Raw genomic sequence first — 27892 nt, 5'->3', positions numbered from 1 at the left:
ACCCCAGAAAAAAAAAAAAAAATGCTTTTTATGTACATATGACATTTTTTTTTGTTTGTTTGTTAATAAACTGATGTGCAAGCAGTCACGTGCAGGAGAATATCGTGTGTGTATATATATATATATAAAACCATATATTTTCTCATAAATAAAACAACAACTATACGCAAACAACAGTTTTACATTTCTCTGTGGAAAAACTGAAACACGCTATAGTAATAATTACATAAAAATCCCCTCATAAATACTTAAATATCACCAATATACTCAGATATCTGGTGGAAAATACGATAATACAATAATAAAGTTCACATTGAATACTTTTGAACCCCATGCATTAAAAAGTATGAATTCCAATACATTTATCTTTCAACTGAGTTTAATGTGGAATAAAGGGGAAACTCTCTGTCTGGATAATAATCCATCCATTTTCGTTGCCGCTTATCCTCACAAGGGTCGCGGGGTGGATAATGATCATTTTTTCAAAAAATGACTTCAATATCACACATACTTCCAGATAGTTAAAGCTATATATAGACTTGCTGATAAATAAATAGTACTAAAATGATGGTCAAAGTCCAAAAATGGCTGTCATTCCTTGAAAAGTGAAAATATGACTTTAACGCCACTAACCTTTCCATATATTTACTAATAATACAGAGATGTTGTTAAAAAAATGTCGGTTAAACAGCATAAAATTGGCTGTAACTCATGTATGATATATGTAAAATTGAAAATCTATGTTTCATTCCAATGCGGGATAAAGGCAAAATTCTGCTCTGTGGCTTGGTAATGACCATAAATTTAAAAAAATCAAAATAAAAAAAATCCTCCATATTGTGAGGTGTTAAGCAAGCACAGATGCATCTTGCCTACACAAATATCGATTCGTATAGAAGCCAAGTCGTGGGTTCACGCCGCATGTGGATGCGAGTCCAAAATAATACGAAACGATAACAAAGGGGTTGCCGAACGTGACAAATGTCCCCCCTCCCTCCCCAAAATTCCTCGAGACGCCGAGAAACTGACGCTCGGATGAAGCGCCAGTGAGGGTGTTGATTAAATAAACGCGTGCGTGTTTGCCGATCCTTGAGCGACGACGTCCGCGTAGACCAAACAATGAGGCTGTGAGTCATCCCTTCTTGGACTCGAGGCTCAGTGCGGCAGTGAGTGAGTGCTTATTTAACCCCGAACACAAAAATATCCCCCATCAAAAAAAAAAAAAAAAAATCAAAAAACATCCAGAATTTGTACATATGAATTGAAAGCAAGCAAAATTAATCCTGACGTAACGCAAAAATGTCATAGACGGGCTAACGGATAGCATCCACGCGGCGGTGTTACAACCCTTGTGCCCTGCGATTGGCTGGAAACCGGTTCAGGGTGTACCCCGCCTCCTGCCCGTTGACAGCCGGGATAGGCTCCGGCACTCCTCGCGACCCTCGTGAGGATAAGCGACGAAGAAGATGGATGGATGTATTTGACTGCCCCCAAGGGGCCAAGGTGTGCACACCAAAAGGAACCGGACAATGTCCACAGAATTGAAGCGAGAAAAAAAGCAGTTTAATCATTTACTTTTTATTCAAATATGTCTTTACTATATGTTTTATAAAGAACAGAATAATATAGTTCTATTTTTCTCAATGAAAAAAAAACATTAGGAAAAAAAAAGTTATTTTTTGGGAGGGAGCCGAAACGGATTCATTGCAGTTCCATGCATTTCAATGGGGAATGATGATTTGAGATACTGTACAAGTGTTTTTGAGATGTGAGTGTGGACACCATATGGACCAAACTCATATCTCAAGGCAGAACTGCCGCTAATAGAATTGAAGTATTGTTCATCTAGTGAAGACCAAGATGTGCTTTCACAATTAATTTTTTAATAACCTTCAAGGGCGAGAGGCTGATATGGAATATTGGAATATCATAAGGCCCGTTAGTTGTTTGCTACTAATAAAGTTCGTTTTGTATATTTATTCATTTTTAAGGTACACGGTTGTGTCTTTTGAAGTCGCAAAAACATGAATGAATGCTCCACAATCGTCGGGAAGAATCCGCAGAAAACACCAGGGGGTCAAAGGTCAGTCATTGCGCCGCCGTCGCAGTTTCACTTTTGCCCCAAAAGTATCCCGACTGACTTTTAAGTGGACGCGGCGGTCTTGGCTGGTGGGGGGACGGGATTTGCCTGCGGGGTTGCGGCTTGAAGCGGCGGCGCAGAAGAGCCGGCGGCCGGGACGGCCGGGGCGCTCGCGGGCGTCGCCGCCTCTGCCGGCGCCGTCCCCGCCGGTTCATCCTCGTCCTCTTCGTCGTCCTCGTCGTCGTCTGTAGGAGGGGGAGGGGTGTCAGAGAGACCTTCGGCGTCATGTGACGGCGATCATCTCGTCACCTTGGAGGAAGTCGATGCTGCCCAACACTTTGCGCTCCTCCCGGAAGTCGGCGCTGAAGTGATCCATGTTCTCGTAGCCTCGCTCTACTTTGTCCAGGTGGGATGTGCTACACGCATCGGCTAGTCTACGTGCAAAAAGACGCCAAATTGCTTGCATTTCACTTCGTATGCAAAAATACCGAGATGGTACGTTGTTTATATGACCTACGATTCTGCTTAAAGTTCCCGGAACCTTTAGTGCCTGGTACTATCATCATCGACAACGGGAAGCGGTCACAGCTGTGGACTCAGTCCAGGCTAATCTTCTTTGTTCTTTGCTAAAGATCCTGTTTCCAGGGGAAAGAACCTAGTTCCTGACTCAAGAGACTACCTAGTTCCAGGCTAAAGTTCTCAGTCCTAACTATTCAATGTCTTGGGTTCCTAGTTCTGAGGTAAAGTTTCTGATTTTGGTTTTAGCCAACAATTCCAAATCTCTTTGTAATGACTGGATAAAAATTTCCTTCTAAGTTCTGGACTAAACTTCCTACCTAGTTCCTGGATAAAGTTTATAGTCTTTGAATAAAAGTCCTCACTCTGCACTACCGATCCTAGGTGAGGTTTCTACCATAGTTCTGGCCTAAAATATCTCTAGTTCCAGCTATTGTTTGTACCTAGTTCCGCTGTAAAAGTTCTTCTTCGCTCTGGGCTAGACTTCCTACAAAGCCATTGCTAAAATTTCGATGTAGTTCCTAGTTTCTGATTTTAGTTTTAGCCAATAATCCCAAATCTCTTGGTAATGACTGGACTAAAATTTCCTTCTTAGCTCCGGACTAAACTTCCCACCTAGTTCCAGGCTAAAGTTTATAGTTTTTGAACGAAAGTCCTCACTCTGCACTACAGATCCAAGGTGAGGTTTCTACTGTAGTTCTGGCTTAAAATGTCTCTTGTTCCAGGTAATGCTTGTACCAAGTTCTGCTGTAAAAGTTCTTTCTATCTCTGGGCTAGACTTCCTACGTAGACATCGCTAAAGTTTCTACCGAGTACTGGGATAAAGTTCCGAGTTTCACGGTAAACTTGCTCCTCGCGGGCTATAATTCTGATTTTGTGTTACGTTTTTGTTTCAGCCATACTTACTGTTTGAGGAGAGGTTTTGTGTTCTGGAGGAGGGAAACAAAAACACGGTTAGCCTCCAGCGAAAACACATCCCGGCGACCGTTTCGCGGTCGGACCTGCAGGAAGACGGCCATCTCTTGCTCCTCCATGATCTCCAAGCCCTTCTCCACGATCTTGCAGCTCTCCTCCAGGTGATCTCCGTACTTCCTGGTCAGGCCCCTGATGTAGGTGACCTTCTCCTCCTGCTCGGCCGTCACCTTGAGACTCATGTCGCGCTTTTTGTCCTCCAGGATGGTGTACAGCGAGTCGAACTTCTCGCACACCAGGTTCTTCTGGCGTCGGCTGTTCTCCTTCACGCGACGTCATGTGAGGGAACGATCAGACCATTGTTGGTTTTTGGCTCATGGTAATGAAATCTGGACTTGACATTGCGACAGGGCTGCCCCCTTAAAAGTTCTTTCAGCTAAAACGAAACCCAATAGCTGCTAGTCTGTAAAAACTCGCCGTTCCCGCTTTTAAAACCGAGGCGGCGGCGTCACGCATCAGGAAGTGACGGCCGTCGCGCGTGAACGACTTTGCCAGGCCGTCGCGGGGCCAGAGGCGGACTAACACGTTGTAGTAAGAATGCGGAGGTGCGAGAACGGATATAAAAAGGGAAAGACGCAGAGCACAGTGAGAATATTTGCCTCTCGGGGCGGACGGAAACTCAAAGCGGGTGACATATAAGATGGGCGCCGCACGCGACGGGCACCGACCTCGATGGCGCGGCAGGCCTCCTCCAGTTGACTGATGATCCCTTGCAACCGGTCGTTGTTTCCCAGCATCATGGCGATGCCGTCGTTCAGCTCCGTCTGTGCGGGATCGAGGTTGCTTACGTACTTTCGACGGGGTATTTTGCGTTTGCGGCTCACCTTCTTGGTCTGGTAGATGCTGTTGATGGGCTCCACCTGACAGTCCTTGTGGGTACCGAAGACCTTGCACATGGAGCACGTGGGCACATTGTGGCTCACGCAGTAGATGTTGATCTTTTCGTCTTTGTGGACGTCGCACATGGGCGCTGCGGCCTCCTTGCGCTCGGGCGCCGGCGCGCTCCCGCTGTTTGGAATCGACGGGGAAGGGGGCGATGTCACTTTGATAATGTCACGGGGGCCGCGTCGCCGGAAGTCTATCGACGAGCCGTCGGGTCTCGGCCGCGGCCGGAATGCGAAGGGCTGAACGGCGTCGCCGCGGAGTCGGACGTGCATGCCAAGTTGGATTGAAGCGGGCGGATCAATCGCATGCATGTCCCTTCGAAAAATTCATTAACGGCGAGGCCTAGTCCGAAATCGTGAGTCCTAGTCCTAAATCCAAAACACCAACATTTGCAGTTCTTATTTGAATTCACGTCTGAGATGTAAGTTAAGATTTTAACATTTTAAAGCGAAAGTGCGCTATTGTTGTTTCGGCGTGAAGTAAAACGTTCCGCTACTCGCACCCTGAGGAACTCCTTTGCAGTTCTCCCCGCACCATGAAAGCTTTGACAATCCCTTCGGTTGTGCGATTCTTGAAATGCATTCTCCTTAGGGTTTAAGTCTTGTCAAATTAACTTGGCCGTTGTCAAAATATTCATTATATTATATTAATATGTAGTAGTTTCTTGCATTGTCTTGCTGTCAAAGTCAGTTCCGATTTTTTATCTTTTATTTTTAAATGGAGGTGTGACGCTTATTGGTCACATTAATGGGGGAATATGTTTTTAAATCGTGTTTCTCGTTCTCATTTATTTACACACACATGAAAAAAAACTGGCATTTGAACTGGGGTGTGTACATTTTTACATCTACTCTATTTATATTTAAACCTGTTAGTTTACTCTGTAAAGCACAGGTGTCAAACTCGAGGCCCCGGGGGCCAGATCCGGCCCGCCGCACGGTTTTACGTGGCCCGCGAAGCCAAATCTACAGCGTCAAATCTCAAATTGCCGTGTATCATAAATGGTAAAGTTGAGATATTATAATCATTTTTTGTGTGTTACCAAACGTGAATAGTTGGGGAAAAAAAACATTAACCTTGATTTCCGAATCCAAAACGAGTTCATAAATTGAGGATGTAAATGTGATGAGATGATTGAATGTTTTTGTTTGTTTTGGCCCTCTGAGGGAAACCGGAACAACAATGTGCCCCGCGCTAAAAAACGAGTTTGACACCCCTGCGATAAAGCGACCTTTGCAGTTCGGGGTCATGACTGCCGCAGTTGGAACGTATTATTTATAGTCGCATTCACGCTTATGGCAAAACGGATTCCAAACGCAAACGGGATACCGACCTGCCGGATTCCTGCTTGAACATGTCGATGATGTTCTCCACCAGCAGGTTCCGCTGCAGCCCGTAGACGCCGTGGCGGTCCAGGACCACCTCGTGCCTGCAGGACGGGCACCGGAAGCGGCCGCCGGACGCCAGCGAGCCGCTCCGGGTGGTCGGCAGGTACGGGTTGGAGGCCTGCAAGCGCGTCGACAGTTCTTATAGGCGACGGGAACGTTTGGAAAGAACGCGTTTTTGGTCGGTCCGTGGACTTGGTTTATCCGTTGCGCTCCGGCGGGCGGGTCGTTTCTTACCTGGAAGACGTCGTTGGCGCATTTCCTGCAGAGGTTGTGCTGGCAGGGCAGGATGACCACGGGCTTCGTAAACATTTCCAGGCATATGGGGCAAACCAGCTGCTTCTCCAGATTCTCCATGGCGTCCGTCACGCTTCCCAGACGCACACACACGCAAAAAAAATGGTGGTCAATGTCAGAAAAACACCGCGTTACGTAAACAACACCAGGCCCCAAAAGTACGAGGCCTCGGCGGCTTTTGTCCGGGTGCGTGTCGCTCCTCTTTCTCTCTCTCTCTTTCTCTCGCTGCTGGTGTCACGTCTGTTTTTAGAAGCTACCGCACACTCACGTCAGCGCCATTTATACCGTGCCCATATTTGAAACGGAGAAGGGGAAGTGGCTGACAGCTGCCGGCTGCCGGCTGCCGACGCTCTTCGCCTTCACGTCCGCGGCGCTCGGCCTCCGGCCGGCTCGGCCCGCAAATGATAACGGCCGGACGCGGGCAGCTGAACCTTACGACGCCGTTGTCGTTTCCGCAAGATGGTCACTGTTTTAAATTATGGAACATATATAAAAAAAAATTAAAAAAAAGTTGCGCCCTGTCTCGAGTTTGAACACGGTGAAACGTAAACAAAATCGAATCTTTAGATATGTGAAGGCAGCCACAGGTTGATTATATTTTACGTATGTGTCAAATTCGTCATATATCAAATACGGCACACCTTGTTAAGTTTTTTTAAAAACACATAATGTCAAGTTTGCCTCACACGATGCCATTTTGTGCAGCAACAAAGGCCAGACTTCTTACAGTATCGACACCGTATTAAAAAGGTAAGTAATGTTTTTTTTTTTCCCACGTATTGTACATTTTGCCATTGAACTCAATGCTGACAGTATTATGGTATTTTCAAACATTTTTTTTACATCAGTAGCAGAATTTAAAAGTCGTCGTCAAAGTGATAAAATATCCGTAAAATGCATTCATTGTATTTTATGTATTATTATTCGAGACACAAGAAAAGAGCTGTGGAGAATGCGGGCATCGATCCCGCTACCTCTCGCATGCTAAGCGAGCGCTCTACCATTTGAGCTAATTCCCCGTTGAGCAAATACAGCCGACATTTTCCTGTAAACATATTACGTGCGGATACGATAGCAACGCTTGGGTGATGGTTCACCCCTGACCACAGGTAAAATTACGGTATAATCACAATATTCATACGATATGGTATGATCACACTGATTGTACGTCCTTTCCTATTTCGTAGATAAAATAACTATTTTGTCAACCATGTGGTATCTCCTTCGATAGCTCAGTTGGTAGAGCGGAGGACTGTAGCGGTAACACTGACATCCTTAGGTCGCTGGTTCAAATCCGGCTCGAAGGAAACTTTTTCGGATTTTGATTATTTTTTTTTTGTGTGCTAAAAAAAATTCTACCTCAATCCCGGCGTGACTGTTAATTCTGTTCCTCCCCCCCCCCCCCCGCTACGAAATATCTGATTTTGAACATGCATAATATTGCATTTTAATGGTTGCTATTTTGTTTTTGTGACAGTCATCACTGACATATTAAGCTGCTCACGTAAGTGTTATTTCCAAAAGTGCCTGAACGTCACATAATCATCGGGAATTAAATGTGGCCTCGTGTACACCAATCACATTTTCTACACGTCCGTCCGTGTGTACTTTATGTGCACGTCAACCTGCGAATCATAATAATAATAATTGAGCGAATAGACACGTCATTAGTGATTAACTTTGCATGCATGTTTTTATATTTCAATTACGGTAATACAGAAATGAAAAGCAACCCCCCCCCATTGGAAAAAAGAATGGGCCCATTGTGCGAAATGCAGTTAAGTAGCGCCCTCTAGCGGTAGAATGTGCATTGAATTTTATTTTCTTCCTGTATTATTTAAAAAAAAAAACAGTACTGTATACTGTACATATTTCGACTTAGTGTTACATTATTTACTCATTTATTCCTGTATGAACCCATTATTCAAAATACGTTCTAAATTCTAATTGTATCACACAATTAAATCAGTTGCCATTATTTAATAAAAATGTAATCATTTAAAAAAATGTTTAAACCATTAAATTAATGTCACACGTATTTTTTAAATGTTCATATATTTTCTTTCTATTTATGTGTATTTTTCTATTCTGATTTTCGCATATCTCCTTATTCTTGTTCAACTCTATTGCGCCACAAGATGGCGCAAGTTACCCTTTTTAAATTGTCCTCTTTTGTTTAGTTTTTTTTAATTCTACGAACATGCTATGCACAAATATATATTATTTCTTTGCTTCCTGGAATATTTTTTGAAATTGCAAAAATAAGTGCATGCATTTATTTTTAAACTTTATTTTTAACATATTTTTGATAAATTAATCATTTCTAAATACACTTTAATTTAATTGTTAATTAAAGAGAGGAGCTCCTCCCTAGGCAGGGAAAAATGAATTAAATTAAATAAAATCATTGAATTAAATTGAATTAAACGCTTAACACATATTGTAGGCAAATAAATACGTTTTTACATTGTTTTTAGTCTTGACGATAACTTTTAATACAGTATGACTAAAAAAAATAACTTTATGCCTAATTAAACACCCTGAACCTGATCAATTTTTTTTTTCAGAAATCATTAAACTGCCCCACACCGTTTAATGACGTCACGAGGATTAATGACTGACTTGCAGAAATCTTTTAACTGCTGCCCCGGCAACCTTTAATGACGTCACAAGGATCACGACCGAATCAATTACCGTATCTGATGAGGCGCCGGGTCCTCACGGGAGACCCCCCCCCCGCCCCCCCTCCGCACCCTCGGGGGCAAAAACCTCCCTGAGGTGCCCTCGTGCCAATTAGCAATCGCACCCGCCGCTTCTGCGCTCTCCTCCTTCCAAGTGGACAAAAAAAAAATAATAATCATCAGGAAATATAGCATCCATCCATCCATTTTCTTTGCCGCTTATCCTCACGCACCATCAGATTCAATTTGTTGTGAACATTATACAATTATTAATGATTGCAGGGGGGGTTCGAAACTACGTCGAATGCATTTAAGTGTGTTAGATTATTTTTACGCTTGCACGGCAGCCGGTCCTCACTTATTCGCCCCCCCCCCCCCCCGTCATGTACTTGATGAGTCTTTTTTTTTTTTGTCTGGGATGTCTGGAAATGATGTGGAGCGCCTTTGTGCATGCTTGGGGAGGGGGTGCATTAGTAAGGGGTGGGGCGTGGGGGCATGGAAATTGGGGAGGGGGCGGGGGGGTTATGCTCCTGCTGGGCACAGAGCCTGACTGTTGCCATGACACATCCATTGTTCCCCCCCCCCCCCACCGGCACATGGAACTCCCCAAATATTCTGCTCCATTAATGCTGGATGTTTATCTTTTGGGGAGGGGGGGACGGGGGGAGGGGGTGATGCAATCCACTCAACCAACTGTGTGTATTTAGCTGCAGCTTATCAAACATATACACACACGCAATATGTTTGGATGCCAGATAAACACGCCAGTTAAAAAAAAAAAAAAATACCCCCCCATAAAAAAAAAAAACATTTGCTGAGTGTGCCTTTTTCATTTGCAATATCTTGAGTCACTCTTGCTCAGCTCCTGAGTAAAAGTGAGTCATGAGATGAAGGTAATCACGGGCAACTGCGCGCGTGTGCGCGGAGCCCGCCGCAGGGGCAAGCCCCGTTCGTGCGGAGGGATACCCTTGAGGAAAACCACCACTCAGAAACGGGTCCTCGAGGGAGGGAGCCAATGGGAAGGCGGCGTTCATTCGGCACGAGAACGAGCACCCAATGGGCGCGGGGTTTGCAACTATCGCCGCTTTCCTATTGGCCCCGCGTAAAAAGAAGGCGTTTCACTTTTACCCTTTGTGCGTGTGCGTGCGTGTGTGTGTGTGTGTGTGTGTCCCCCCGCCCCCCTCCCCACAACAGCACCATCTCCGGCAGGTGGTGTCGGCCCTTTGAAGAAACGGCAGCCGGGACGAACGTTTTTCGCGTTAAAATAAACTCGTTGTTGTTTTTTTTTTTTTTTTTGTCCGCTCAAAAGGGGGGAGAATGTACCGACGGCCATGAGGTGTCTCGACGAGCCTCCGGGAGCGAGGCGGACGAGCTAGGAACGAAAGCGTCGGGGGTCCCCCCCCCCCCCGTCGCTTCCTCTTGTTCGAGGCTGGCTGACACTTTTGTGGTTCCGGAAAAGAAAGAAGAAGGAGGCCCCACCGACGGACCGAATCCGTTTGGACCCTGGAAGGAGCGAGTGAGGCCGGCGGAACGAGGAGAAGACCCTTCCCCGCCCCCCAACCAGCAGCGACCAGCAACACCAGCCACCACGCCGCGGCGGCTTGTCGAGCTCCCTTCCCCCGGAATTGGGCTCACTCAAGCGGCGGTTATGTCCACGTGAGACGTTGAAGTTCACATTTAAATTGTTTTGGGAAGTCTTTTTTTTTTTTTTTCTTTTGTTTAATTTTTTTTTTTTTTGGGTCGTTAGTCGTGAACATGCGGAACCCAAAAAGCAGCGGACGTTCGTTTGTGCTCTGAGGAAGGAGGGAGGAGGAAAAAGGGGGGGACCAAAAAAAAAAATGAGGAAGCGTCTTCATAAAGACCCTGAAAATGGCAAGAAGGTCTCGTTGTCTGTCGGGTCTTCGGGCCTGGGTTTGAGCAGAATGAGGAGGAAAGGATCTCCATGAGATATTATTTTTTTTCTTTCATTTTTTTTGTAATTTCTTTCTTTCTTGACAAGTACAATGACGCCAAAGGAGCTCTGTAAACAGTGTTTTGATCCCCTTTGGAAGTTGGGCCAGGCCGGCTCACAATGAACAGAAACACTTTCAACGTGGATTGCAGCTCATAATATTGACATTTATTATTATTTTTTTGCACTTGCTATATTTTCTAAGTATTCCTTTGTTATCTCCCTGACTATTCAATGGAAGTATGCTATCAGCTGCCGGTGTTGCCTCTGGACAGGCCGGTTCCCAAGCACGTCCTGAGCCGCAGGGGAGCCATCAGTTTCAGCTCCAGCTCCTCGCTCTTTGGGGCCCCAGATCCCAGACAGCTTTCGCAGGTAAACGCACTGCCTCTCCGCTCATTGTGTAGCCTCACACTCCCCTCCCCAAATGGACGCGTTCATTCCCAAAACCTTCAAAAGCAGCATCCAGACAGCAGTAGAACACTCTTTTCCACTCATTGCGTAGCCAACCGTTTTTGCTCATTGTGTAGCCAACCGTTTTTGCTCATTGTGTAGCCACCCTGCCGAATTGTTGCATTCAGTCCAGAGGCCTTAAAAACAAGCACCCAGTTGTTAAGATGCCCCATGTCAGAAAGTAGCAGGTTAACACCCTCTTTTCGTACTCACTGTGTGGCCCCACATTGTTCACTCATAGTGTAGCCAGTCTCCAAATTGTTGTGCGAATTTTCCTGAGGCCTTAAAATGTAGCATTTAGCTCCTCAACTCTTCAGGGCCCCAAATCCCAAACAGCTTTTGCAGGTAAATGCACTCTCTTTCCGTTCATTGCGTAGCCTCCCTCTCCCAAATGGACCCGTTAATTCCCAAGGCCCTCAAAAGCAGGATCCAGACAGCTCTTCGCGTCGCCGTTCGAGTAGAACCCTCACTTTTCCACTCATTGTGTAGCCTGCCCTGCATAATTGTCGCATTAATTCCAGAGGCCTTAAAAACAAGCACTCAGTTGTTAGGTGCCCGGTGCCGGAAATTAGTAGGTTAACACTCTTTTTGCACTCACTGTGTGGCCCCACATTGCTCACTCATAGTGTAGCCAGTCTCCAAATTGTTGTGCTAATATTCCCGAGGCCTTAAAATGTAACATTTAGCTCCTCAACTCCTCGGGGCCCCAAATCCCAGAGAAGCTTTCGCAGGTAAATGCACTCTCTTTCCACTCATTGTGTAGCCTCCCTCTCCCCTCCCCAAATGGACGTGTTCATTCCCAAGGCCCTCATAAGCAGAATCCAGACAGCTCTTCGGGTCGCTGTTTGAGTAGAACACTCTGTTTTCTACTCATTTTGTAGCCTACCCTTTTCGCTCATTGTGTAGCCACCCGATTGTTAGGCGCCCGATGCCAGAACGTAGCAGGTTAACACCCTCTTTTTGCACTCATTGTGTGGCCCCACATTCTTGACTCATCGTGTAGCCAGTCTCCAAATTGTTGTGCTAATATTCCTGAGGCCTTAAAACATAGCACTTTGGCCCCAAATTTACAGACAGCTGTTGCAGATTCTTTTTTCACTCATTGTGTAGCCACCCCCAAAAAAGTTGGGCTCCTACCTGACACTTTCTGAAGAGCTTGGAACTCCTTAGGGGTCCCGATGCCATATAGCCGTCGCAGGTAAGCGCACTATTTTCCGCTCATAGTGTATTAGCCCCGCAATCTTTTCTTTCATTGTTTAGCCACCTCTCAAACAATTCCAGGCACCTGCAAGGCCCAAAAAAATAGCATCCATCTGTCCATCTGTCTCTTCACTGTTTGGGACCAACCGATCCTAGACAGCTCGCACAGATAAACGATTTTCCACGCGAGTCGACGCACACAAGTTTTTGCTCATTGCATAGCCACGTCCCCCAAATAAATGGTTGCAGTCATTACCGAGGCCTTAGAAAGTACCTTTTCCAAAATGGTCCACAGGAATCTCGCAGGTGGTTCCTGGTCCAGAATAACCAATGAGGGTCTCACGTTTTTTTTTTTTTTCTCTACGTGCGTGTGGTAGTCACAGCTTCAAAACACCGTTTTGCGATTTTGTCCCCGGGAATACGCCAACGCCACTGCACTGTTATTTATGTCAACATCCCTTTTGACACATTGGCAGAAACAACATATGTCACACTTGCACTTCCTGCTTGTCACCCGTGGAGATTTGCCTCCAGTAGACCAGCTGGTTTTTTTGGTTGCAGAATGACAACAACAAAAAAAACCCAACCCCTTAGACCCCCCCCCCCCCCTAGACCCCCTCCTTTTTTTTTTTTTTTTTTTTTTTTAGCTGATAGTGGCAAAAAAAAAAATGGTGTCACGCGTCAGTCCTCTGGTTCCAATTTGGGGTTAATCCCTAGCAGTAGTTTGTCAAAGAATGAGCACTGGAAGTCCTACATAAATGGGCTGCTTCGAACTGAAGTGTTCAGTTTTAGGAAGGGGGCCAAAGACTTTTTCATGTTTTTTTTCTGTTCTGTTACGATAGAAATATCGAGTACGCTATTTTGCGTTAATATGTGAAAGTGGGGTTCTAGGCTGATTTTATTTTCTGTGGCATATGGGTTAGTTTTTTTCCCCCAAAGTTCTTTGGGTTCTGCGACGTGAGGTTAGGAAGAGTGTCCAGGACTCTGAAAAAGTGCACGCTCCGCAAAAAGGTTCTAATGCAAAGGTAGTTGCGTTTCGGGCCAATGTTTACAGCTCTCTTACGCGGGGGTCGACGCTCGTTGCTTGCGTTGTGTTCTGCTGTTGGGAGTATTTACGAAGCGTGAAGTCACCGCTCGACCCCTGGAGCATGTTCTTCCCCCACCCCCCCCCCACCCCACTCCCCCCGGTTGACCATTAAGCGCTTTGTGCGTGATTCTGCCCCACATATTCACTCATGTGTGTCCGCTTTGAAGCTAGCCTGCTGTCACAGGAGGCCTTCTTTAAGGCTGTAGTCCTGGATCTCAATGGACCCCAGTGTTGTCAGGACTCTTGGTGGTTTGTAGCAATTTGCTTGGGCTATGATATCCCTCAGGAGAACTGTAGAAAACATTCAAAATAGTTTGAATTGGTTGGCAGTTGAATGAAACCCAAGTAATTCATAACCTGCACAGATTTTTTTTTTTTGGGGGGGGGGGGCGATTTTTGCTTTTTTAACACATTTTCATTCGTGAGTGTATTGTGTGCACTTGTTCTCGAGTTAAAACAAGGATGTGCAGCATTCCGTCTTTGTAGGAAAGCGGTTGCACGTTCACGAATCCCGCGTCCCATCCCGTACTTGCAACTGCGAGGGGTGTGAATGTACTCTTGCGGCCGCTGTGTTTGTACATGCGGTCCCGCTGGCCCGTCGTTCGAGGAAGCTGGGCCGGACTGGCACGGCAGAACCAGGGCTGTCGGGCATGTGCCTCGGGACTGTGGGCAGTGGTTTGGCCCTTTTCCAGACTCGCAGATGGCCCGAGACTCTCTTCAGTTTTTTTTTTTTTTCTTTCTTTTGACTATTTTGTTCGGCTCGCACACAAGCCCTCTGTTTCTAGCTCACTCTCTTCGCCACTACCTTCTTCTTCTTCTTCTTCTTCATCTTGACTCCGCCGATGACGACAATCCGTCTTGTAAACACGGGGCCAAGGCGGGCTAAAGACGCGAGTGAGCTGTGGGGAAATATGTCGCTCCGTGGGAATGCTTACAACGAGTTATAAGGAAAAATGCAGCGGAGGAGGAGGAGGCTTCACACCACATAACAAAAGGCCTCTTTTATCTGTTACTGTTGAGCATTTTGACTCTTTGAGGTGAGGCTAATGATGAGTAAAGTTCAGCAGGTCATTTTCTGGAATGAAGACAGGAATGAAACCAGCAGAAGTGTGCCACATTCAGTCACGCGCCTCTCATGTCACACGTTCATAGATTTCACTGGATAATTGCACTGTTTTTGTCCCGTCTTGGTTCCGCATAGACTATTCCACCGCCGCGTGGCTTCCTTTCGTCGTTTGGCTTCCAGAAAGCACAAAAGCAGTGTTTTAATACGCCGGAGTTCAGTGCAGCTCGCCCACGATACGACATAGAACTATAAACACTGACCCGGCCGACGTTTCCACCGCGAGTCTTGGTGTTTGTGGGATACCGATATCTGCTTCAGCTACCAAAATAGTATGCTGATGCTTTTGAGTCTTCTCCTTCTTGTTATACACTGCGTTTGAAAGAAGTATCCTTGGACTATGACGTTCGCGGATGATATAATGATCTGCAGTGAAAGCAGGGAGCAGGCGGAGGAACAATTAGAAAGATGGGAGGAACGCACTGGAAAGGAGAGGAATGAAGATTAGCTGAAGTAAAACAGAATATATCTTAAGGATGGAGGGTAAGAGTGAGGCCACAGGGGGAAGAGATAGCGAGGGTGGACGACTTCAAGTACTTGGGGTCAACAATCCAAAGCAAAGGAGAGTGTTGGTAAGGAAGTGAAGAAACTGGTCCAAGCGGGGTGGAACAGTTGGCGGAAGGTGTCTGGTGTTCTATGTGACAGAAGAGTCTCCGCTAGGATGAAGGGCAAAGTCTATAAAACAGCGTTGTGGCCGGCCATGATGTACGGTTTAGAGACGGTGGCACTGAAGAGACAACAGGAAGCTGAACTGGAGGTGGCAGAAATGAAGATGTTGAGGTTCTCTCTTGGAGTGAGCAGGTTGGATAGGATCAGAAATGAGCTGATTAGAGGGACAGCCAAAGTTGGATGTTTTGGAGACAAGGTTCGAGAGAGCAGACTGAGATGGTTTGGACATGTCCAGAGGCGAGAGAGTGAGTACATCGGTAGAAGGGTGCTGAGGATGGAGCTGTCAAGGAAGAGAGAGCGAGAGGAAGACCAAAGAAAAGGTTGCTGGATGTGGTGAGGGAGGACATGAAGACTGTGGGTGAAGATGCACGAGGTAGGCTTAGATGCAAAAAGATGACACGCTGTGGGACAAGCCGAAAGGAAAAGAAGAAGAAGAAGAAGATCGTCTAGCGCGGTATGAAATAAACGTCACAAAAATTAGCTTGAGATTTCGCTCTGTTCGCCTCTTCTCGTGTTCCATTTCCTTGCATCTCTTCCAGGAGACCTAATTGTTGCTCGACGTGGTCTGGGACAATGGGGTCACCACATTGAAGTCACGTAACATCAGACCCGCCCGTATATTATTATTACCCATAATAAAATAAAAACAATTCCTTGAAAATCTGTGATACAGCAATGATTAATCGCGATATAGCGAGGGAAGTATCGCACAACTTTTGACATAGCCAGATAGAAAGCTCAATGAATAGATAATGGCGATAAGGGCATCACGTGGCACTGGGAGATAAGGGAGGTCAGTTGCACGGACTGCGAAAACGCCCTTCGGGTATCTGGCAAGTCGTACCCGGGCCAAAATCGCCTTCGTCATCTTGGCCGCCATCATCGGAGGGTGCCGCAGGTCTCCGGCCCAAGACCGACTTCTCATCAGAGACGTTTAGACAGACGGAGCGATAAGCTCGTGCGTAAAAGCCGCAGATAGCGGCGCTCGCTTTGCCGCCAAGCTACGGACGTCTCTGTGCGCGCGTATGATAAGCCGCCGCTGCAAGAGAGAAGCGGGTGGGGGGAGGGGCGGCGGAGAATACTTTGTTGATTTAAACTGCAGCGATAAGGCCGTGTGCGTCTGCGCAGGGCCCTCGCATTGACGTCGGTTCAGGATGTGGCAAGAATGCTGAAGGAGCCAAGTGTTTCACAAGCGTCCTCAAAGGCTGCATTTTTTTTTTTTTTTTTTTTTCTTTTAACCCCGGCGCTGCCGGCTCGAGGTTTTCTGCGAAAATTCCGGACAGTCCCGCAGTCTGCGGCCCGTGTTTGTCACCAAGCAGGAACGTGCAGTATTTAGTAAACAAACGGGAGTGAGCCCTCACATCCTGCCTTCATTTGGAAGCAAGACACTGGCCTTCTTTCTTGTTTTGTTTTCCTCGACGAGGGGCCCCCCTCTCTTATCACATGACCGGTCTGTTTCTGTGCCGCCGCGTCGAGCGCAGTCGGCCATGAGAGCGCCTCTCCGTGTAGCAACGCGGATCTGACTGACACGATCATATTTATTTACCTTTTAGTGTGGATTTAAGACCCCTAAATAGTTGGCGGGAGGCTAAGACAACGTTGACCCAGTGGAGCAATTAGAGCCTGGGGATGACCGCCTTGAAATGAATGAAATTCCTTTGCAGAGTAGACAGTTCCACCCCCCCCCCCCCACTCAATTTAACCGCGGTCCTTCATAGACCACTGGTAAAAGCCCCTCATAAATAACAGTCGCTCCTTATCTGCAGCACGGGAACGCATTCAATTCTTCTGAAACCAGCAGGAGCCTCTCGGAAACCGAACGAGGCGGCCTTGTAAAACACTCTCTCAACAAGTAGATTCCAACCAGGGCGCGCGGTCTGAATCGACCCCCGGTTAAGGCTTAGCACTCAGTTACTGGAATGTGCTGCAAGACATCGCAAGCGTCGTGCTTATGAAACTGACTTCAGCGGCTCCGCTGCTTTCGGTATCCGTCAAAGGACTAACCGCTGTCATCGTCTGTTGTTGACTCGGTGCGAGAAACACCTGTTCTCTTGAAGGAAGTGTGAGAATTCCGCAACAGGCGCCGTAACGGCCGACTGGCCCCGAAAGGGCATCGGAAGGCATTGTGTCGCAATGTTGTGACGGTGGCAAGTTCATTTGTAAAGGCCGCAAAGCGGTTCTGACCGCGGACAAACGCGCTAATCTTGCCGATTGCCGATATTCGCTTCTGCCTTTGAATGTGCAGCGCCCCTGTCCTCCATTTTGTAATATATTAACCATAAGTTGGTGTTCTGGGAGCACGGCCAGTTAGTGGTTAGCACATCAGCCTCACACTTGGGAGGTCCGGATTTGGTTTCCTCCTGGCACTTTGTAGTTTAATTGACTACATTTGAACTCAGATGAATGCAGGTTTGAGCTCCTCACTCCAGAACTGTCGAGGCAGACGCGCTAACCACTAGCTCAACATATTGAGCATCTCATCTCGGCGGTGTCTAGTGACATCAAAACAAATTTATCTGGGTCTGATTCCAATATAACAGAAGCTCTAGTTAAACCCGTCTAGGAGATCTGGTGGTAATTTGATCTGGAACTCATATATATATATATTGTTGGGGTATTTATTTTATATTTTGTCTTTGCCGCAAATACTTAACAGAACCAACCAAAAGAGTTCCACTCCAGTAGCGTGGGCGTCACTTTAGTTTGCGTCTTGGGAATAACGTTCACCTTAGTTAAACTATAGCCGTCACACATTTGCTCAGCGAGCAGCGCCCGGGGCGGGGGTGTGTGTGTGTTGTGCAGTCAAGAGGTTTAAACATCATGTGAACCTGGTCCCTACGTCCCCTCCACCACATCCGTGGCCTCAGAAACTCGAGCGCCGCAACCCTAGGCAAAGAGTCTGAGCCGAGATGAGAAACGGCTGCGTTTAAATGAAGGTTTCGCGGCATCGCACGGGGGACAATGGACACGCTTATGATGTCAGCGACTCTGAGAGATCATTTCGTTCTCAAGACTTCTGCGAGCGCAAGACCATCTGCCAGGTGTTTTGACAAATATAGAACGCGCACTAAACGTTGAGGGGGGAAAAAAAAAAAAAAAAAAAGCTTTTGATCTCTACAATTTTATTAGAAAAAATATCCGTTCATCAGTTCGTCGCCCGGCAATTCAAAACTCTTAGCAAGTCTTTTTTTGGGACAAACCATTGGGGGTCCTCGCGTACCTCCGACTTTCACCTGAAACATTTTAAGATGTTTAAGCGAGAGGAGTTGAAAATCTTGATTTCAAGCTAAGAGAGAGAACTGAAAGGGAAGTGACATACGGAAGGAAGGCTTGCTTGTCTTTTTAAAAGAATCGAATCGATCGGCATCGGGTGCGGCGATATTTATAACGACCTCATTCCAGCGCAGTCCAGCGAAATGATCTTTTCCATGCGACATCCCCCCCCCACCCCCCTCTCCGCACCCCACTCCCACTCCCTCCGTTCCCGAGTGAAAGGAGGTCATTGGCCAGCAGATGGGGAGAAATTTTAATCCCGCCTCGTTCCACGCCAGAGGCTGCCGGGGGGCCAACGCGACTGACGTCAAACAAAGCGAAAGGCACGCGAACTGTCACAGAGGCAGTCTTGGTGCGGTACTTCATACCGTGACATCACCGGACTTCTTTTGACCGTTTTTTTTGTTAACCAATTCGCCCCCCCCCCCCCTTTACTTCCGCTGAAACTGAAAATTCCTGTTACAGTCACAATATTGTCCCACGTTCAACCAGCCGCAAAAAAAAAAGTTCCTACGTTCTAGTTTCTCACTTTTATCAACTCACTCCCGTGCTGCACAATTCAACGACAACCCAGATGAGCGACCTCGACGCCGCCACGCCTTTGTGTAACCGCCGTTTAAGGACGGGCAGGGTACCGACGGGCCTTGTCCAAACAGCGCATCGATGCGCGTCGCTTTGCATACCTTTCCTTCGAAGTACTGGACGAAAAGTCCACGTGGCTTCAAAACAAGGAACAGTCTGTACTCGGATTTTGACGTTCGCTTTGCATCTCTGTTGTTTCTGATGTCACCGTATTTTACCGTTAAGTCTCACCAAATAGACGGACACTGTGTAGTCAGCACACGCTCGGACACAATCTATACGGTTCACACTGAGCGTCGGCGCTGTATGTAAACACGCCGCGGTCTGTTGACACTTAAATACGGCTTTTTTTGCGGATGACCCAACCCCGCGCGCCGAGCTGTTTGCTCGCTGGTGAAATATTAGCTTCGGATTGACCAGCGGTATTGCCTCAGAGGGCGAGCGCCGTCCCATGTGTGAACGGGACTTTCGTTAATTCTTAAGACACGAGGTAATGAGTGTGCAGGCGAAGCGTGTTTGTGTTGGTGTTAACCAGCAAACAACACCCGAGCGTAGACCGTGCCGTTGTTTGTCTGGCTCGAGTCAGTTGGATTTGGGTGTGGTTTTATTGGGACAGCGTTTGCATATTTTGTTTCAAGGTTTATTGTTCAAAACATGCAAAAGACTCCTGCGCTTATATCCAGTGAATGTTCCGGAATGTACAGTATGTGAAAATCTTGACGTCCTTTAAAAAAATATTTGACCGATTGAGGCTAGTTTTCAAATGTGGTCCTTTTCAGGAGACTCCAGTCTTTTGAGACCAGTTTCCAAACGTTACAGTTCTTTGGACTCTCGTCGCCGGTGTAAACACCCAAAATGATTCAGTTTATACCAGCAGGTTTTCCACAAAATTGGCTTTCCTCTACAATGAAGCATTTCATGCGCGGGGATCAACTCCAAATCTACCAGCCGTCGGTGCAAATATCATACAATCATACCCCTCACACAAACGTGCTTTTTTTTTTATACACGCCGCAACGGCGCGGTCGACCGCAGCACATCCAGCGTCGACGGGCGGCACGTAAACGTGAACGGAGCTCGGAGGAAACCCGACCCTCGAACTCTGTCGTCGGCCAATCGGCCGAGCGCTGCCGAGGCGGGCGTCCAGTCGCGCGAGCTTTTTGTGGAAGGGGAAACCCGAGCCTCGGGGGGAGCCCCAGAGGAAGGCGGTCAGCACGGAGTGTGTCCAGGACGTGTTAGGAGGACACCCCCCCCCCCCCCCCCCACTTCCGCCCCTTCCCAGCAGGTGTGTGTTGACAGAGCAAACACGCGCTCGGCACGGTTACGTCTGCTACAAATGCGCTCGTGACTCAGCCGCCTTGGCTCGCTCCCCCGCTGAGGCACGCCGCACATGGGACTCAGCGGCCCCGTTCCGTGTCGGGCGGCGTGTTCCCGTGACGAGGTCAACGGGAGCACACGCCGACTCCGACCCGAGAGAAAACCTCTCTTCTTTCGGCCGTGACGACGAAGAGGCTGCGAAAAGGAACAGAAACTCAGCTCAGCCGGGGCTAAATCGACTAGGAAAGTACCCAAAATGATACATTTTTCGGCCACAAACAATTTGGGTACGCCTGTTATGACGCAAACCCGATCGAAAACTGTTTTTTCCCCCATGGAAAATATGTCAACCGAATTTATTGGATCCAGGCTCTTGAAAAACATGTTAATTGTACATTTGAACATTCTTAATAACTGTCATACCCGCTCAAAGAAGCTAACCACCGAGTTATGAAACTCAAATTATGTAAGCAAAACTATTGAAGCTTTGAAGAGACCAAAGAGATGCGCAACGGACAGGGAACGGGAACGTGTTTGTAGACCAGACGGTGTTAAGTAATTATCTTGGAAGTATAGAAAAAAGAAGTTGAAATTATGTATTTAAAACAGCCCCATAACTTTGCCTTAAGTCCACTTATCTTAATGCTAATAAACAATCGCAGTGCCATAAATGGTCTAATAAATCGCATCTATTTGGCGGTGTTATAACGCTTTGGGTAACACAGTGAAGAAAATAAGTATTTGAACACCCTGCTATATTGCAAGTTCTCCCACTTAACTCTGAAATTTTCATCGTCTGTGCATTTCCACCGTGAGAGAGATCATCTAAAAAGAATAATCCAGAAATCACAACGTATGATTTATTTTTTTTTTTCCCACGATTTATTTGTGTAATACACCTGCAAGTTCGTATTTGTTCACCTGAGAAAACCAATGTTAATATTTGGTACAGTAGTCAAACATTTCCTGTAGTTGTTCACCATGTTTGCACACACTGCAGGAGGGATTTTGGCCTGCTCCATCTCTAGATCAGAGAGGTTTTCTGGGCCGTCGCTGAGAAAAACGGAGTTTCAGCTCCAACTCCTAAGATTTTCTATTGGGTTTAGGTCTGGAGACTGACTAGGCCTCGCCAGAACCTTGATACGCTTCTTACGGAGCCACTCCTTGGTTTTCCTGGCCATGTGCTTCGGGTCGTTGTCACGTTGAAAGACCCAGCCGCGACCCACCTTCAATGCTCTGACTGAGGGAAAGAGGTTGTTACCCCAAATCTCATATAACATGGCCACAGTCATCTTCTCCTTAAAACAGTGCAGTCGTCCTGTCCCACGTGCAGAAAAACACCCCCAAAGCATGATGATACCACCCCCATGCTTCACAGTAGGGACGGTGTTCTTGGGATGGAACTCATCATTCGTCTTCCTCCAAACACCGTTAGTGAACTTCTGACCAAAAAAAGTTCCATTTGGTCTCATCTGACCACAAAACCGTCTCCCATGACTCCTTAAGACGGGCTTTGACATTCAATATCCTTTGTGAAAAATGAAAATCACTTTGGATTACCCAGTGACTTGACAGTAGTTGTGAAACTCGTCTTCACTTGTGTCTGTATGACCGCATTATATACCGACTCGAAATTGTCCATTAGTGTAAATGTTAAGTATGAATGGTTGTTATCGTAGTTATAGATCTGGAGCTGACTTTCCCTCGCGCCCACCGCCGGTAACCTTCTGTGGTGGCATCGCAAAAAAAAAAAAAAAAAAAAAATGCTAATCACGCGTGTGAGTGTGTGGTCTATCTTGTAGGTGTGTGTGTGTGTGTGTGTGTGTGTAAACAGCTGGCGCTCACCTCACATTTGGCCCCACGACTGATAACAGCGGCGCGTTTATCAGTGTTTATGTACACACTCACACATCGGGAAAGATGAAATCCAAGTGTCGAAACGCTGCACCACCCGCTTATTGCACACTAAAACTTTACAGCGCGTTACTTTTACGACCCTGCTCGATGATCTCTTGTTTTTTTTTTCTTTTTTTTTTTTGCGTGTGTGTTTACGCAGAGGCGCGGGGCCATCTCCTACGACAGCTCGGACCAGACGGCGCTATACATTCGTATGCTAGGTAAGTGCTTCCTTGACACGAACACGATCGTACACGCCCACGCGTCAATGCGGCCGATCATGTCCATTTTTTGCGACGGCTTAAAAACGACGACGCGGGGCGGTGGACGGCGGTTGTGGAGGTTATGGAAAGACGTTCGCGCTCGGATGGCCACTCCTGTTTTTGTAGCCTTTTGCTAATCTCTCCATCACAATAAGATTATTTTTTGTAAACCAGCAATTAGGTTGCGGTACCCTTATTTCTATCAGCAAGCCATATTTTTACTTTTTTTTTAGGGGTGCTCTTGATTCATTCTACCGTAATTCCCGGCCTACAGAGCGCACCTGGTTATAAGCCTCGCCCAGTACATTTGTAAAGGAAATACCATTTAGTACAGTTTATACGCCACAGCTGCTAACGCTAGTGCCGCGCTAACAGGGCCGGTTGGGGGGGGAAAAAAAAAAAAAAAAAACATACCGGTAAAAATCAGTGAGACACGGCAGTAACATGCTAGCACAGCGCTAAAAGGGCCAGACCGGTAAAAGTCACTCCCTCTGCACATATATTCCATCGGTCTCACTCTTAACTTTTCCGCTCGAGTGCCCCCCTTGTAGCCGTTAGAAAAAATGCACAAATTGGCCGCATCACCGCATAAACCCTAACCCTAAAAAAGTCGCGGTTTACCGGGCGGAAATTACGCTAGTAGTGAAAATAATCAGCGTTTATGTATTCACGTCTCTGTGCACAATGCGTTTATTCTGGGAGCTGGTTTGAAACCGGATTGAAAAGGATGACTAGTCTCCATTAATAAATGCAACGAGTTCTGAGACTGCTTATTGTAATAATCTGTTGGCAATGTTTCTTCATTTTTTATTTTTTATCTATGTTTATCTGTGGGAGCAGCCCTTTCTTATGTAGCCCAACCAAGGAAACCTTGTTGCGCTAACGCAAAGGAAGCTTACACGGCCTTGGTGGGAAGTTAGCGCCGTTATGTTTGGGGCCAAATGTACTTTGTCAATAACGGGGGAGATATTATCTGTATATTAAGCGTACTTGGGTGCTTTATTAATCTGTTATTAGCGATGGTCCACCAGGCGGTGCTACAAAGGTGAGAAATTAGCCCCCAGTTTCAGTTTCAGTCATTGACGTGAAACTTGGTGGACATGTATGTCATAAATGTATGCATTAAAAAAAAAAAAAACACTTGAGGCAAAAATGCTTTTAATTTAACAGGAAGTTGGCTATTTTGGTATGATGCATGCATTTTGTTTCAGGGTAAATTCCACATGAGCCTGAAACATTTCAAAATGTTTGAAAATCAACGCCCAAACAATTTATCTGATCAAAAAAAAAAATTTAAAAAGTGTGCACTTGTTTGTCTAAACAGGCTGAACGAAAAGACTTCAAGGACCCAAATCCAAAATTGGACAGGAAGCCAGGCATTTTGTTTTTAAGCAGCCATTTTGTGGGCAGATTAAATGAAAAGCGGCCTGGGAAGGTAGGGGGGAAAAAACCGATTGACATCAAATCTGGTCTACATGTCTATCTAAACATGGCGGACAGAAAATGTCCATTGGGACCCATGCCTGAAATGGAGCAGGAAGTCGGCCATTGTGGTTTAAGTCTGCCAATTTGAGGCCACCAATCGCCCAAAAGACCTGCAATCGGTAGCAGGTATCCTCTAATCTGGAGAGATTGGCTCTAATTTGCTGTTTTGGTTAGCAACAGGGTTCGAAACGGTTAACTAGTGGTATCGGGAAACGAGGTGTTTATTTGGGTTAAGTGGATGCTATCGATTAGTGGAAATACAGTGTCCGGTTTCTACCGCCGAACAGAAGACACTCGCACGTCCGAATGGCTTCCAAATGTTGATGTTTTGAGTCAACAGCTGCCGTGTGTTTTGTTTGAGCTGAGTAAAGGCGCTTTAGTTCCCCCAACCTCAACACACACACACACACACTTTTTCTTTTTAATCCTTCGGTTCGACCGAGTACAACACGGTTTCTCTCCTACGTCACGGCGCAAAGCGTCTGTCTTTGCGGACGGCTTCTATTCACCGCACGCTCACTCAGCCCCAGTGTCATCCCGCCATCGCGCGAAACGACATGACCTACATCCAACCCCCCCCCCCACCACCACCTCTTAATGCACTGGGGGGGGTGACTTGGACCCTCTGACTCTGGAAACGTGTGCTAATCACGGCGTCAAGTGCGCGCACGTGCCCGGGCCGAGCACATGCGGACGGATTCACGCACGCCTGAATCCGTCGCCTCGGGCCCTTCGCAATCGTTTTGATTTATGATGTGCACGTGCCACACCGCGGATTAGGCACGCGTTTCTTCACAATGAATGCCTCAAACAATATTCCCCGGGGTCAAAATTGCTTGTGCACGAATGCGCGAGTGGCATCATCAGGCAGAGTTGTCCCTGTAGGGGGCACTAATGAGTCTCGTCGCCCGCGTGTGTAGCATAAACGTTGTTTGAATTTGGTCGGAAATAGTTCATCTTTTGAAGGAAATGGATAAAACGACCCCGAAGTGGCGGCTTCAAACCAAAATGGCTGACTTCCTTTGACTTTTCTGCATTGGTTTTTGACACTTTTTTTTTTGGGTCTATTCATGGTAGACGCGCCAAATGTCATGTTCAGGAATGAAAGTATCTTCAGGCGCCGAATCAGTCACGGAGGTGCCGCTGAGGTCAATGAGCAAAAGTACAATTTCTTGGAAAAACTGAAGCTAAAATGGGCTTTTCGAGACTTTTGCTGTTTTGGTGAGCAACAGAGTTTGAAACGGGTTAACTAGTGGTATCGGAAACTAGGTGATTATTTGGATAAGTGGATCATTTAGTGGAAATACTATAAATAATAGTAATCATAATAAATACCAATTTGATTAAATAATAATATAGTAAAATAAATAATACAAAAAAAAAATATATATATATATAGATATATAGAAAGAGAGAGAATAATAAATTATAATCTGAATAAATAGTAATAATTATAATAAATAATAATAAAATAAATAATAAATATATATACATATATGTATGTTTGTATAAAATATATATAAATTTGAAAATGTAAACTAAATAAAATGGAAAAATAATTTAAATATAATTTGTGGAAAACTATTTTTGTCCGATGGTCATAGACATGGTTCCCGAATGTCATGTGGCTTTCGCGGCTGTGTTTTTTTTTTTGTTGTTTTTTTTTTTTTATTAAAAAAAAGTCCAGTCTTTGACCCTTTAGTGGCCGCCGGCCTTATTAAAAATACTACACGTCACAAGCCAGCTTTATGTGTGCTTACGATTGTTTTGTGTGTCTACTAAACTGTGTTTGGGGGCTACATTTTGGAAAAACATCTGGGGGGGGGCAATACTGAGTGACCCTAAAATGTCTGCTTCAAATGTAAATGCCCAACTTTTTTCAGGTATGTTTTTTTTTTTTTTTTTTTTGGTGGTGGGGGCTTTATAGTGGTACATTGTTTATGTTTTTGTTTGCGTGTGTGTTGATACATGTGTGAGAGTTGTAGTGGAGGGTTGCCATGCTGGAACAGCCCCCCCCCCACCCCACCCCACCCCTTTAAATTGTTGTGCAGCCCGGCACTTAATTCCATAAAGATCATGAAGACAAACTGAGGATCACCTTCACAGGTTCTGTGTTGTGATGACATTGCATGCCCATCTCCTCGCTCCTCTTCTTCTGTGTCCGTGTGTGTGGCTTTCCCGTGCGTAACATTTTCAACACAGTGACACTCGCGCACATCCGGGTTAAGTCACATCTTTGGCTGGTCCAAGCGCCACAGCGGTGGGGTTTGACCGCAAACCGAGTCGCAATCCACTTTCCGCGCCGGCTTTAAGTGGGTTTATTTTAATAATTTGAACACGGCTGAGTGGTCGCGGTCTTTCTTTCCTAAGGCAAAAAAATCTTCCGCCAGGATGCAGCGCCTTGTGTTCAACATGAGCCTGACCTCGTTTTCAATTTGACATCTATGGAGTTTGTGCAACAGTCGATGAAAAGCATAAGGCAGAAAAACGAGATGATCACTTTCAGGCGTCAGCGTGACGTTGTTATGCTATTCATAATTCATCACCAGTCCAGTTGTTGTGGTTACTCACCCACTCAAGTGTACTTTGGAAAACGACTGAATGAAAACGTACCTGCGTCCTGTGCAAATCTAAAAAAACTAAATGTGTACTGTAATTCCCGGCCTGGAGAGCGCACCTGGTTATAAGGCTGGTTGTCAAGGAAATACCATTTGGTACACACATAGGCCACAGCTGTTTAAAAGCCACAAGTGCCCACATTGAAACATGAAATATTTATAAAGAAAGACGGTACACGGAGTGTTTAACGCTAGCGGCCCGGCGCTAATGCTAATGCTAGTACCCCGCTAACAGGGCAAGTTAAAATAACCATACTGTTAAAAGTCCTTGAGACACAGCAGTAACACGCTAGCGCAGCGCTAAAATTGCCGGACCGGTAAAAGTCACTTCCTCGGTACATATATTCCACCGGTCTCACTCTGAGCTTTTCCACTCAAGTGCCCCCTTGCGGCCGTTAGGAAAAAAAAAAAAATGCACAAATTAGCCGCATCACCGCATAAGCCGCAGGGTTGAAAGCGTGTGGAAAAAGTCACGGCTTATAGGCCGGAAATTATGGTATTTCAAAACTCTCAACTCCCAACATCAGAGGAGTTGGCTTCAATTAATTTTGGAAAAGTTCCCGAGTATTTTGGGATCAGAATTGTGCCGCGGACGGCTTTGTAAACTCCACCAGGACTAAGTACTTACAGAAGTGGTTCTGTGACCTTAAGCGAGGTACTAGCAGCAGTTTTTTTTTTGACATTTTAACACATTTTCATAAATGCAGGAGGAAGAAAACCAACAAGTGTTTTTGTTTACTGCTCATCGTTTGCCCCGCGGCAACTCCCATCCTTGTGGCTCTTTGCAAAGCCCCGCATCCTCACGTCTTTACGCACTCAAACAGTTTTGACTCGTCTGCCGAGCCGCCCGAGCGCGCAACGTTTACGCCCGGATCGCATGACCCTCGAGGAAATAAGTGCAAATTTCTTCCAGGAGATGTGAGAGTGAGAAGTCAGGTCGGATTTGAACCGGAACGGCGAAGCTCTCATCCGTATCTGTGCATCGACTTCCGAAACCTCCACAGTGAGTACGATCGGCCACCGCCGGCCGCGACCGCCGCCCCGACCCCCCCCCCCCCCCTTTCCTTTGCCATTTTCGCACACATAAGGCCAAAGTTGTGTTTGTGCGTGTCTGCGTCTCCCCCCCACCCCCCCGTCGTCAATGACATCACAACACAGACGC

The 27892-nt window shown here is 46.3% G+C and overlaps 2 protein-coding genes and 2 non-coding genes across 6 annotated transcripts in view; 2 read left to right on the top strand and 2 right to left on the bottom strand.

Annotated features, from left to right (window-relative positions):
* Window positions 1-2331: 2331 nt before the first annotated feature.
* The window catches only part of pde7a (phosphodiesterase 7A), a 30651-nt gene continuing 5090 nt past the window's right edge, over window positions 2332-27892 (top strand). The window contains exons 1-7 of one of the 3 annotated variants that reach the window (XM_061805799.1): window positions 2332-2486; window positions 2713-2820; window positions 3493-3672; window positions 3772-3887; window positions 11009-11139; window positions 22525-22585; window positions 27647-27733. In XM_061805799.1, the coding sequence (XP_061661783.1) occupies window positions 3629-3672; window positions 3772-3887; window positions 11009-11139; window positions 22525-22585; window positions 27647-27733 (439 nt within the window). In that variant the 5' untranslated portion in view covers window positions 2332-2486; window positions 2713-2820; window positions 3493-3628. Of the gene's footprint in view, window positions 2487-2712; window positions 2821-3492; window positions 3673-3771; window positions 3888-11008; window positions 11140-22524; window positions 22586-27643; window positions 27734-27892 lie in introns of all 3 variants that reach the window. The other 2 variants (XM_061805798.1, XM_061805800.1) reach the window with 2 other exon arrangements.
* On the bottom strand, window positions 3897-7249 carry LOC133492943 (tripartite motif-containing protein 55-like). The gene is made up of 3 exons (XM_061805809.1): window positions 6076-7249; window positions 5787-5959; window positions 3897-4576 (listed from the first exon to the last, which is right to left on the bottom strand). The coding sequence occupies exons 1-3, from the start codon at window positions 6193-6195 to the stop codon at window positions 4087-4089; spliced, it is 783 nt and encodes a 260-aa protein (XP_061661793.1). The 5' UTR covers window positions 6196-7249; the 3' UTR covers window positions 3897-4086.
* On the bottom strand, window positions 7082-7154 carry trnaa-agc (transfer RNA alanine (anticodon AGC)). The gene has a single exon. It is a non-coding gene; the product is annotated as a tRNA-Ala (tRNA).
* On the top strand, window positions 7357-7442 carry trnay-gua (transfer RNA tyrosine (anticodon GUA)). Its single transcript is given in 2 exon segments — window positions 7357-7393; window positions 7407-7442. It is a non-coding gene; the product is annotated as a tRNA-Tyr (tRNA).

This window comes from Syngnathoides biaculeatus, chromosome 19, assembly GCF_019802595.1.
Source record: "Syngnathoides biaculeatus isolate LvHL_M chromosome 19, ASM1980259v1, whole genome shotgun sequence".
Lineage (NCBI taxonomy): Eukaryota > Metazoa > Chordata > Actinopteri > Syngnathiformes > Syngnathidae > Syngnathoides > Syngnathoides biaculeatus.
This window is presented reverse-complemented; position numbering and strand designations above follow the sequence as displayed.

Excerpts from the sequence above, each read along its gene's own strand:
- LOC133492943 (XM_061805809.1), bottom strand. The coding sequence starts at position 6,195 with ATGGAGAATCTGGAGAAGCAGCTGGTTTGCCCCATATGCCTGGAAATG. Across the intron at positions 5,960-6,075 it reads GCGCCAACGACGTCTTCCAG|GCCTCCAACCCGTACCTGCC; the intron begins GTAAGAAACGAC and ends ACGCGCTTGCAG. Across the intron at positions 4,577-5,786 it reads TTCAAGCAGGAATCCGGCAG|CGGGAGCGCGCCGGCGCCCG; the intron begins GTCGGTATCCCG and ends GATTCCAAACAG.